The following is a 13,251-nucleotide window of genomic DNA, read 5'->3' as shown; positions in this document are numbered from 1 at the left end:
TTTCTCTATCCTTTCCGGAGCTTCTAAAGTCCCGTTTCTAATAAATTCCTCCAAGTAATCTCCTCCGAAAGCAATGATGAAATAAACAGTTAATTTTGTAGATTCATTTATTTGCTAACTGCTATATTTGATTTTAGTTTCTCTAATTTTATTCCTCGCTATTTCGAATTGTTCCAAAACTGTAAATGCCTGTACAAAGCTGATGCATTGAATCCATAATCACAGTGTAATTTGTACATTAATAATTAGAATGTCAAGAGAATTGTAAACGAACATCGTTTGCAATTCTGACTGCATGTTTTGTTATAAAAAAAACCCCCCGGAAATATGTATTATATGTTAGAAAAGAAATATCGAAAATATATGTCGCACGTTACAGGTTAGAAATGCCTGTGTAATATGACATTTTATTTAAAAAATGTACCAAACTGACATAGGAGAAGGATGAGGATTAACGGAAGTTAAACCCATATTACGTCCGTATCAAATCTTCCGTAGTAGATCTTCGAACACACGCAACAAATCAATTGTACAATTTGAACATACTTTCCAATCAATTTTACCAGTCTTGCAATTTCTAACGTTGGCGATTTGCTTTTAACTGAAAGGTACAAGGTTGTGGAATAGTAAAATCCTCACGAACCGTCGAAGTGATTTATTGTTCCATATTTATACACATAATAAGCGATATACGATTATATCGTATGTAGGTACTAGATTGTATCATATATATAATATATATATATGTTCATATATATATATATATATATATTCATTCATTTATTTATATATCGAGCATTCTGTACAATAAATAAAGACTCTAGAGCATTTAAAACATAACACGGCGTACTCTCTTGCGATTGCCATCGAAAAGTGTACAATAATTTAACGAGTCTCCCCGTGCGTATATGTATGTGTATTCTCTATACGTGCTTTCAGAAACTGCTCGTGGCTGGCAGGCGTCGCGACGACGCCCAGCTTTGTTCGACCGGAGGTGTATGTATATATACAGCGCACAGGGTTTTTACTTTGAACATCCCAAACTAATCGTAACAATATCTCCCTTCCCCGTTCGATTCGATTCGATGGATGATCACGTTCTCGTGGGAAGTTCCGATATAATTCTCCTTTCTTTTTCCTTTCTCTAACGCATTAAACAACTCGCTCAAACGCATTCGTTTACACTTTCACAACTATGCACGTGTATATATATATATATATTTATTTATTTATATGTATATATCCAGAGAAAATACGTGACGTACGGGAGAAACATTGTCACGTTTCGTCGGTGTGAAACGCGCGTGGATCGATAGTCTTGCAATATGCTCGCGTCTGTCCGAAAATCGTTACTCATCGTTACGGTTACGGTAAGCTTGGATTAAAAACTGTAAGCTGGAAATTTCGTCCGAGAGAGGAAAAAAAGCCGCGAGCGTCGCGGACGACGTGAACCGCGGATAGAGCCGAACAGAGAATGTCACCTGTCGTCGTGTATATTGTTCCGCACTGAGGTGGGAAGGCGCGTAGAAAAAGGTAAAGTAGAGTGAAGCAGAAAAACTCCTCACGCTCGTATAAAAAGGTTTCGCATGCGAGGACGCAAAAACCGGCAGAATTCAAAAGGTTCTTTATAAAAAAGATCGCATCGAACGAATCACCCCTTTTTTAAGTATAAAAAGACGTCCCGTGTGTGCCTGCTGCGTGTGCGAGTTGTGTCCGCGTGTCATTCGCACGTGTGTGTGTGTGTGTGTGTGTGTGTGTGTATGTGTGTGTGAGTACGAGTCTCGAATGAAAAGCGAGTGCGATCGAGTCGGGAAAGTGGACGGTTGCTCGATCCGATCGAACCGATTCGGCCAATCCTTCGAACAACCCTCGACCCTCCGCGACCCGAGTACAATATCTCTAACGATAAGGTAACGAACTATTTATACAATCGTACAACGTACACGCTGCCGTTCCGTGTCGTTCACGGAACGAGATAATCGTTCTCGATAATCGAATCGAAGCGTTAACCGTGGCTTGTTTTCGAATCGGAGATCCCTTTATCCTTAGAACGGCGCTCAAGACAAGAAGAAACACGAATCGCGACACGATCGAGTCGAATTATAGCGCTTGATTCCGACGTTTGATTCTCCGGCTCGATTTCACGGCAAACGTGTACTCGTCTTTTCAAGATTCTTGCCTTGTCTCTGGCAAGAGGAGCATAAAATCGTTCGTTCCGACCGTGTCACAATTTTGAACCTGCAGTTTCGTTTAAAACTTTCACTTTGCTGAATTGAAGGGAACGACGCACACAAGTTATCCGAGCTGTTCGTCTCTTTTATCTTTTCCTTTTGCTTCGTCCTTTTGTGCATCGTTCGCTTCTCATTCGTTCATTCGACGAACCTTGTTATCGACTACTCGATCGATCTTCGTCGAAGCGACGCAATATACTTACTATTGTCTTCTTAAATCCACGAACCGAGATACATACAACATGCATTTCTATCTAACGTGACTAATGTTCACGGGAATGATCGTCCCGTTTCTTGGAACGAGGATCATCATTCGTTGAAATAACGAGCCTTCTGAATGTTTAACTCGTTCAGCCCCCTTGTTATTACCTGGAGATAGTTGCTCTTTTCGTTGCCGTTGCCACAAACTTTCTCAAATACTTTATGATATGTCTGTCCTGACATCTGAGAACATTCTATTATACAAACGCAATTGCAATTAACTTTTGAGTTGGGCGATAGACGATTACGTTTTAATTTGTCTCAAATCGTTAGGATTCAGAGTCTGTCTGGTTATCTCGGATAATTGGAAGATTAATAGTAAAATTCAATAATATCGAAGATTAATAATAGTAAAATTCAATAATATCGAAGATTAATAATAGTAAAATTCAATAATATCGAAGATTAATAATAATAAAATTCAATAATATCGAAGATTAATAATAATAAAAATTCAATAATATCGAAGATTAATAATAATAAAATTCAATAATATCGAAGATTAATAATAATAAAATTCAATAATATCAAAGATTAATAATAATAAAATTCAATAATATCGAAGATTAATAATAATAAAATTCAATAATATCGAAGATTCTAAGACCAAGTAGTAATTCGACTGTAAATCACTACGGTTTCAGTTAAAAGTTAAGACCAACAGTAATAGCTTAAAACAGTCAGGTGTGTCGCACGAAAGTATGGCCGAACTTCGATCTATCGCCCTGTGGCACTGTGTGCAGTCGAGGACTGAAAGAGTCAACAACAGCGTCTGTTGCGGAGGATCTGAACGCTCCGGTCCCTCCTCGATTTATGCGACCGTCGCACCTCGTCGTCAACGCGCGGTTGGACAAACTTCGAGCCCCTGTTGTTTCAGTCAGAGAGGGCCCGGGGGATCGGCAGCTCCTTCGAGGAACAAAAGCGCCGCGATAATAAACGCGGGAAGAAGAACCTGGACGAGGAAACGCGAGGAAACTCCGTACGATACGGCGGAATCGTTCCCTCGTGCCTCGGGAAAAAAANAAAAAAAAAAAAAAAAAAAAAAAAAAAAAAGAACGAACAGTTCCGTACGAATAGAATCTAGCGATCTGTGGTGATCGTGCATCCTATCGTTCTCTTTCGTATCGGTATCACGTGATCGAATAGCGGAGAGGCAACGATAAATTCGTGTTTTTCGTTCGTCCATCACCGGACAGCCACGACGAGACGAGACGAGACGAGACGAGAGATTTTCGTTACGATTGCGCCGCAAACGGGGTTTCGTGCAACAGACAGAAGACGCGAGATCGTTAGCTGCGTTGGCAATTAAGGATAGCTTTTCTTTTCTGTTTCTTTTTCTTTTTTTTTTTTTTTCTGCGATCAGAGGAGGAGCCGAGCCCTCTGCTATCGGCCACGTCGTTAAATCGGCCGTCCTTTTCACGATACCGCCGCAGAAATTGCCCCTTCCTTCCTTCATTTCCTCTTCGTCCAGGACGAGGAACAGGGATTTATTTACTTTGTTTCGCGGGGAATTTGTCTCGCGATGGCAGTGGGACTTGGTTCGGCGTCGTCTTCGATCCTCTGGCAGCGGGATCTCGATCGAGAAGAACTCAAGGATTCAAGGACGATTGTTAAAGATCGACTCGAGCCAAGCAGCTAACGATTTCCCTCCCCTCCCCCGCACGAAAATTTGATCGTTTCTTCCGACTCGGCGGTCACTACCACTACCAAGAGCCAAAAAAGAGAAAGCTGGACAACACTCCTATTAGTACCAGCCAGCCAACCGGATCGAACGATCCTCTTCTCCAGGCGGCGTTGTTCATGCAGGTCTCCCGAATGCCGACGATTTTCAGGCCACGGCGAGCCAGCAGATTGTGAACGCCTCGTTTGTCGCTTTTCTGCAGGATGTGCTCTCGCGAGAGCAGCAATGAGTACAGCTGATTGTCCGGGCTCCGGGAGCAGAAAGTCAGCACCATGTCCGAGGCCACGGCCTTCATTACGTGGACGTTGCCGGCGAACTGGTTGTACTGTCTCGCTACCAGCGTACCTGTCGAAATCATTTTCAATCGATTAAAACTCTGTACTACGTACGTGCCCTCTGTTTCACGCGCGCGCGAGAGTTTCAACGTGTCCGTGTACTCTTTAATATACGAATACTCGCGTATTCCTGTCGAAACGGTGGCCTGTGTTTCTATTTCTATGACACCTGTAACATCGAACACACCCGGATCTCAATCCGTGGAAAATTTTCAATTTTAACGGATTACCTTTCACACCGGTTTCACACGGCTCTATCAAATCCTCGGTTTGTGAAATTTTTAGTGCACGTGTATTTCTGCTCGTGTGTTTTAAACACACTTGTATAACACTTTAATGGTTGCAACATGAAGTTTCGTGTCTTATCTTGGCAACTGCCAGGAACGAAGGAGAAATATCGACCGCCAACGTAAAACTACCTACGTCGACAAATTTATCGGGAGACGTTTCTCGCCACTGTTTCATCTTTCGTACAATTCTGCAGCTAAAACAACGAAAAAAAAAAAAAGAAATGAAAGAGATGTAAAGTGCAAGCGACATTGCTGATGGCTGCGTTAAGCGACACGTTTATAATAATGTTTATTTATTCCAATGTACACTTGAAATTGTGCTATTGAAAATGCAACCATCGAATTGCACCGGCTTGTCACAGCAAACTCGCAACGCGTTGTGTACCAGTCATCCGCAGCAGCAGTAAAATGAAAGATAAACAAAATTGTTGAAATACTGCGCGACAGGAAGTGAATAGCCGTTTGGTTAACCCTGCGTCGGTTGACCGCAGGAAATGCCAGGTGATTGGTCCCCGTAGTATGATTTTTGGAAACTACGAGGTTTATGATCGCGCGGGGGATGATATTTGTCATCGTGGCATGGAAAATGTAGAAACAATCTAAAAATGCGTTAGACGCTGCAATCTAAATGCATTAAATCGTTTATCAGGTTGCAAAATATTTTATCTGGGACAATTTTGCACGCGCAGCGAAACACAATTGTCACTGACACTGATAAAGTATAAATTAATCGTGTCAAATGATTTAAAAGAAAAATAACTGATCAACGCGATTGGAAATTACAAGAGTTACTTGTAATTATCTATTTATCTCAACAACAATGATTACAATTATACTCAACAATCGATTAAAAAAACTATTGCAAAGAGAATCAACTGTCGCCTGACTCTTGATTAAAATAAAACCGTGACAAACAACTCGATCAATTTGATCTAAAGATAAGCGTAACCTAAATCTGATCCGTAACTAGAGAATCTCTAAATCTGTTCGTGAATTTTCTTTCAAGAGGATTCCTTACGAAATCTACTTTGACACCGTAGTGAAATTACAGACGAAGAACGGTGGAAGAGAATCTTAATCTCTTTCTTCTCTTTGGAGAAATATTTCTCTGGTCTATTTTCTCTCTCTCTCTCTCTCTTTCTCTGCGTGTCTGTGGACGCGTCGTTCCAGGCGAATGGAACGGAAACATCGAAATGATTTGGAATCGGGGAATACGCAGTCGTGATTCAAGGGGAATCAGCAGCGGAAATCAGTGAATCGGTCTGATTATTGTCTACGACGACTGGGAATGCCAGCGTGCTCCCGTTGGAAATCCGTCACATTACGCGCCATTATGTCGTTGACGATGTACTTACGCCGCTGATTAGGAATACGCGGAGACGAAATTACAGGATTGTCACGTGTGGTGCACGTACGCTATATTTCATCTATTGTCATGGATTTTTTTCTCATACCTAACGAGCGCGAACTATTTTCCAATTCAATCCATTTACAGTTCAAGGTATCCCTACGAACACGAGCGTTTCTCTAAAGATGAGACTTATATATATATTTGGAATCTTTCATAATCCCTTGACTATATAAAGTTTCAAATACTTCAGGAAATGTTAATTTCTTTATTTGGAAAAATGTCGTTCTGATATTTTTTATTCAGAAGAAACGTCCTAGACTTTCATTTAGGTATGCACTTTGACGAAACGATGATCGACGTTACTTTAATATTAAAAAATTTTAAAAATTGAAGAATTAAAATTAGAGATTAAAATGCCAATGGATTGAAATAAGATAAACCTTATGCAATGAAAAGTTCTCAACAAGATTAACTGCTACAGTCTAACATATTTCAAAGTACAATTACAATTCCAATTCCAAAGGAAAGTACATGTATTAATCTCGCGTGTTAAACAATGCAAAAATTTTTCTGCAATTTGTCCATTTTCAATTCTTGGATACTTTCAATTACTTACTATCTGTCTTTGATAAAGAAATTTGATTTTTTGAACTTTCAATCAGAATTAGGGTACTTTGACAAGAATTTGTATGTAGCGAGCGCCACGCATACATGATTAATATAAACAAATAAAAATATCTATTGCAGCAATAAAATCGTAACGTAATTGTCGTAAAACACCATGAGATCTATATTATATAATGATAGTTTCTTACAACTTTCCTTACGTCTCAATTGTGCTTGCGGACAGCGAAGTTGCCGACAACTCTCGTCCTTGCTTCTCGTTGAGAAAGTGCTAATCCTGTTGAAAAAATCTCAGCCAAAAAGCCTGTTGGCTGACAGCGAATGAACGATATCCGGACAGTCAACAATACCTTAGGTTATTTTACGGATAAATTACAGATTTACGGTATTATCCTTCCCTTGTAAGATTAGCAGTCGTGTTAACTGTTAGAACGAATACCCTGTATATCGAAGATCGTTAAATCGTTCGTTTTTTAAATTGCGAAATCTGTTCGTGCTGAATGTTTCGCCGATAAAACGACAGGTATTATTACTTCGGAAAATGATTGTCACACGTCTGTTACGTGCCAATCGCAATAACGTTAACAGCCAGTACTATCGTATTATAACTGCGTCCCCCCCCCATTAAGCTGTTTCGTCGTGTAAACGGTCACTAGCCTTCGGTATATTGACGTTTAATCGTATGAAATTAATTGTAGCAGCTGTTCAGTCGCGCGAAATTCCGCGCGGAGGACTTTACGTTTTCATCGGGCGAGTCATTTTACTAATCATATCGGCTCGTTTATTTCCTGAGTCGACGTTTCGACGTCGATCCGCGACAGTGGCTTAGAAAAGGGGGTGGCTGATGATCGCGTTCCCTTGCTGGTAATATTCAACTACTCCCTTGTGACTTCTTAGGTTTATAATAAAAATATTTAGTTGTTAGATTCTTCCCTTGTCTAATTGTCTGAGATATTAAATTATTATTATTAATATTTATATTATCAATATATAAACATTATTGAGATATTCAATTATTATTATTAATATTTATTATTAATTATAAATATTATATAATTATTATTGTTAATAAAGACGTCGCAAAGTTATTGTAGTAATAAGCATGAATAATTGTTGTTGCTAGTGTTTAGCATAAATAACTGCAAAAGTCATATTTATAAAGAAGCTGCATCGATCGATGGGTTAAAAGGATATATTATTCTTATATTTAAGAAAGTGGGGATGATCTTGAGATTTCGGAAACACTTTCGTTTACAACGCTGTCGCATGCTGAAACAGAGTATCTTTCGTTCGAATAATTTTTCCATTCTAGAGAAAACTAAATATGTCAACCATATAAACTTTATAAGAACCATCTTGCATATTGCAAATTAATAAGAGTATCTCTAATAATTCATAACAATGCTTATTTCCTTGCCTAAATCTTATCTTAGCACATTGTGACTGAAAAAAAGAAAACTGAAATGAATTTGTCTATCAAAAAATGCGAGAGAATTAACAAACAATGGAGCATTAAATAAGTATGAAATATAATTGCATCAAGTGCACTTAAACTTTACTAGTGTATATTAAATTGTTTCCCTTTTGTACATTTCATGCCGAAATTTAAGCTAATTTAAATTACGCATATTAGCGTTCCTTCTCTTCTACAGAGAATAAACGAGTTTAAAACCAATCCTGCCATTCTCTCTTTATTTTTCATTTTCCCAGTACGCCGAGTGCTTTCATCCGAACTGTGTTCGTTACACGGTACAAAAACGTGGGATCGAGGAATTACTACTGACAACGAGGGAAAATGTGCGGCAGAACAAAGAGAAGTGAAGATCTTTGTTTAAAAAGTGACATGATCGTGTTGTTTCGATAAAGTCTGTCGGATCCGTAGAATTTTTAGTAGAGTGTCTCGACGCGAACGTCAGAGAGATTTTTTTTTTTTTTTTTTTGCGGAAGAGAAATCAGATTGTGCTTCGTTTCATTGTTTCAAAACATAACTAACAATGGCTGTTCTCTAACTGTGACCTCTCTTGTGTGGCCAATTATATTTCATATTCATTCATTTAAAGAATATCAGACATTTGAGAATATTTAACTTAAATTAGTTTGAATGGAAAATGAAGTTTTTTTTTAAAAGTCCAATTAGTTTACGCTTGAAAAACAACGCGATATCGATGTATGATAAATCTGTAAAAATATACGTATTGTTGTTTGCTGCTACATCGTGCTAGATGGAAAAATCAATATATTGTACTTGCAAAGATAAATAAAACAATGTAGAATAAAATTCTCTCGTTTAATCCTTTATGTTTCTTTTCGAGCATCATAAGGAGTTATTATCTTATCGAGACGATTTACCTAAGTGTTCAAAAGAAGGGTTAAAATCTTTTTCTTTGCTCCGTTCTCGAGAAAACTAACTTTAAATATGTCTTGTTGAGAGTTGACTTAGTAGATGTGAGAAATATTCAAAGTCGTTTTCTTTTAAGAACAAAGTCGTCCATGCGAGCAAATTCTATTTTAGATTTTCGATTTATTCTTATGCATAGAATCACCTCTTTTTCGATTTTATCGTGAAAATGTCACACTTTCATACAATATTAGCTTTCCAAAACGTAGCTTTTGGAATATAAAATGAAGCTAAATGTCATACATTTATTTATCGTATTATGAAAAAGAAGAGAAAAACAGAAACAATATTTTTGTGCTCATATACATACCTATCGTACGTTAATATCTTTCACATGATATTTTCGTTTTTCATAAAATAAAAATTGAACTATTTACTAAGCTAATAATTCTCTGACATACGTACATTTTTTTATATAGATTATTTTATTATCACAGAGTTCTTATAGAGATTATACGTTAATACATATGTTTACATGTGTTAATAAATCTCGATTAACAGATCGAAAAATATATCGTTTTGTTTGAACAAGCGAAACTTTTCATATCTCCGGAAAACAACGGAGATATTCAGGGTGGTAATAGTTCCACACCTGTGTAGCAATATATCGCGTTGAAATAAACGACCACGCTCCGCATCTCCCCCCTCAACGAGAGTCAACGTGTTAACAAAGCAAAATCCAGCCACTTTAATACGCCATTCTCAAGGCAAAAAAGAAAGGCGAGGTAACCGAATAAATAGACGGAAGGAAAGAGTTAAAAATGGACGAAAATTCAGTTAAACAGTCGATCGTGGCTAGCAAGTTTAACCGGGAAATTTCTGTTGAGGAGAGAGGGAGAGATGAGACTTCGAGAAATCTTGATCCGCGAATGCATTGTGCTCGTTCTCGCCGACTCGCGGCTGTCCGTGGACAGAAGAATAGAGTGGAGAGATGGGGAAAAAAAAGAGGGGGAGCCTAGCGAAGGGGCTTTTGAAAAATTATTTTCCGCGTCGACGGTTTCTCGCGGATTCCGCCCCTCGTCCCCACGGCAGCTTCTCGTTCCTCTGTCCCATAATTGGATGGGCCGACTTCTCTCTGCGCCGTGACCGACGAGAGACCACGTTCGGCCCCATTCTCGCTGACAGTTAACCGATAATCACGCCGGGTGCCTTGGAATTCATTAAGATCGTTATCGGATGCACCTTACGACTTTAATTACCACCGCCGGTTTCCTACTTTGTTCGCAGGCCCCCTAGAGCTCGGTAATTAGCCGCTTAGAAGGCGATCGTTCAGCGGAAACGTTCACGTCCTCCCCTGTGATCGCCTTTTGACCAACTACTACCGCATATTTCACGCCACCACCACCTCGTCGTTTTCCAAAATCTCGCAAGCGTTCGCCGCTGCTCGTAAGATTTTCAATCGGCAACGGATCGAATTGCCAAGACAACTGGATTTTAGTTTATTGAGTATGGAATGAAATTGTATTTAATGATACAAACGATCACAGTTGCAAGAATTCTTATATAATAATATATTAAGATAGTTTATATAACAATAATAATATAATAACATTTATATCATATATTATATTACATATTCATATTTATATAATAATTATAATAATATATTAAGAAAATTCTTTTCACGTTTCTAATTATGGAGGTTTGTCACCTTGTCCAGATTTCGAGCAAGAAAGGCTTAACAAGCGAAAGTTAGATTTATAAAGACTTTCTACGACAATATAAATTTTTCCATTTGTCTAAGTTTCCTTTTTCTAAATTTTTGTTTAAAACTCGGAAATTTGCAAAGAAGATTATAAGAATTTAGAGACTGAAAAATGAGACTGTAAAGATCTTTTATTATAAGTTTCATGCTGATTATCGGTATGAACAAGTGCGTGATGATAAAACAAAAAGATATCGTTTTTGAATTATGTTACGATTTTCTTCTGTCTTCGATTAAGATTGGTCATTGCATCGTTGCATTGAAAGGATTGAAAACATTATACACAATTTGTATTTAGTAATTTTCATTTTGAATTGAAACAGAAAATTCAAATTCACGTTCCGCAAGATTACAATTTGCTTTTTCTTTCGACTCGGTACTACAATTCAAAGGGTTGATAAAGTTATATCTAACTATATTTAAAAACGTATTGTTTCGAGTTGCGCCCGATATAATCTCTGATTCGCGTCTCATCGATACCTGCTATCAATACTCCGATAAAAATGTCCAGCCCGGAGGGCTCTCCAACCCTCGTCAACACGAATCTCCACTTTCATTATTCATGATTGGACTAATTTAAAATTTAAAACCGAAACTCGAGCTCGTTGCTGGCGAAATGTAGTCGAAAATCAACAAACGTTTCAGTTCAAAATCCTTCGAAGCTAGCACCGACTCGAACCTCAAAATTCTACCCACAGCGAAACTATGTACAGCGTTTGGAGACTGTTTGCTCCAGCCTGTCAATCTCGATCTTAAAGTATCATATCAATTCGACGGGCTATTTCGTTCCGCTTCCATTGTCCTATCGCATTTATACGGCTCATCGATCGTCAACTATAAAGCGAAAGCTATATCGGATCAATGAATTGAAATTGCTTTGAAGCCAGAAGCTGACAACTGGTAAGTGCGACTCTTGTGGCTGCAGTTCTGTTTAGAATCCGTCGGACCATGTCAAGACGCGATTTCAAATAAGACGATAGACCTCAATTTCTCTCGACAGAGAGAGAGAGAGAGAGAGAGAGAGAGAGAAAGAGAGAGATCACTCTAACAATAAGTACCAATCTTCTTCTTGTAAATCTTAACAGAGGACATTTCTAGCATTTCTGGCGAACGCTGAGAAGATCTGACTCACTCTAGATCAGAGATCGTCATGCTGAATACTTGCTTTTTCATTTTTCTTTTTGGTGAACTTGATATTACGTTCATATTGCTGGCGTTGTTAGAAACAGAGTGTAGAACTATGAAGTTAAAAATTGTTTCTTAGGAATTGATCTCTCCTCGTCGAGTTATTGAACTCTCAGCATATCCGACAATTCGACGAAAATTCGACGAAGTGAGAATTTCTTGAATTTTCGTCGTTTTATCCCAATATTCGGAATTCAATAACTTGGCGAGAGAAAAAACGGTACAGTGAGTTCTAGTAATTGTAAAGGGGAGGCTTCAGTATTCAAATTCACGATCGATTCAGTTATAAGAAAATGTTTTCAATGTTTTGAGAGAATTTGTTGAACTTTCGAGGAAAACCTTTGCTTTCCCACTTACTGCACTAAATGTATAAAATTATTTTTGTGAAAAATAAAGCCAGAATTGCGAAAACAGAGGATTCAGTAGTAGAAGACAAATTCATTGCTGTATAATTTCTTGCTACAAAATTATAACAATTTTTCGAACGTTGGAAATTTAGTGTATGTAAATTTTTGGCCATTTTTTGTAATTATTCCAGATGATGGGAGAGAGCTTTCCGAGTGCAAAGAGTCGGCATTGTTTCAGAGGATTTATAAAATCGTTTGAAAAATGGACGAGCAATACATCTTTTTGTGATTTATAGCTTCAAGAGAATCAGACAGAGTATACTGATATCGTTAACTGGCCACGGATTGCGTTCTATCGAGGTTACCGAGCAAAGTATATTTCCAGGATATCGGTTAACTCGCCAGTTTACGTCTTTGAAAGAAGTTCAAACCGAAGTGACTCCGAGTTACCGAGCTGTTCGTTACTATCTATCGGCGGCGGAACTTCGAAGCTGCCTAGGACAGGTTTTTTATTTTTTTATTTTCTTTCACTTTTCTCCCCCTTTACGCCGCCGCCTCGGACATATTCACGGAGAAATTATTCTTCCGTTTTATGCGCGGCACAAAAGGCAACGGTGACCATCCTCGCGGACCGAGAAAACCGTTCGGTAGATTTATCACAGACTAGAGAGGGATCTTTGTGGGGGAATTACGCTTATCCGTTCGATTCTCACTGTTTGTTCCAGCAATTTGATCGAAAAAAAAAAAAAGAATCAAAAATATAAAAACTCCAAAACTTTTTTCTCCGAAAAAAAAAAAAACAACGAAACGGATTATGCGAATTATTTTTTTCCGCTCAAAAAA

At 38.2% G+C, this 13,251-nt stretch overlaps 1 protein-coding gene across 1 annotated transcript in view; it reads right to left on the bottom strand.

Moving 5' to 3' along the window:
- Nucleotides 1-3,546: 3,546 nt before the first annotated feature.
- LOC122537425 overlaps nucleotides 3,547-13,251 on the bottom strand; it is a 95,881-nt gene continuing 86,176 nt past the window's right edge. Inside the window, exon 3 of the mRNA XM_043670573.1 lies at nucleotides 3,547-4,518. Within this exon, the coding sequence (XP_043526508.1) occupies nucleotides 4,196-4,518 (323 nt within the window). The 3' untranslated portion in view covers nucleotides 3,547-4,195. The remainder of the gene's footprint in view (nucleotides 4,519-13,251) is intronic.

The sequence above is a fragment of the Frieseomelitta varia genome, unplaced genomic scaffold, assembly GCF_011392965.1.
Source record: "Frieseomelitta varia isolate USP_RPSP 00005682 unplaced genomic scaffold, Fvar_1.2 scaffold_161, whole genome shotgun sequence".
Lineage (NCBI taxonomy): Eukaryota > Metazoa > Arthropoda > Insecta > Hymenoptera > Apidae > Frieseomelitta > Frieseomelitta varia.
This window is presented reverse-complemented; position numbering and strand designations above follow the sequence as displayed.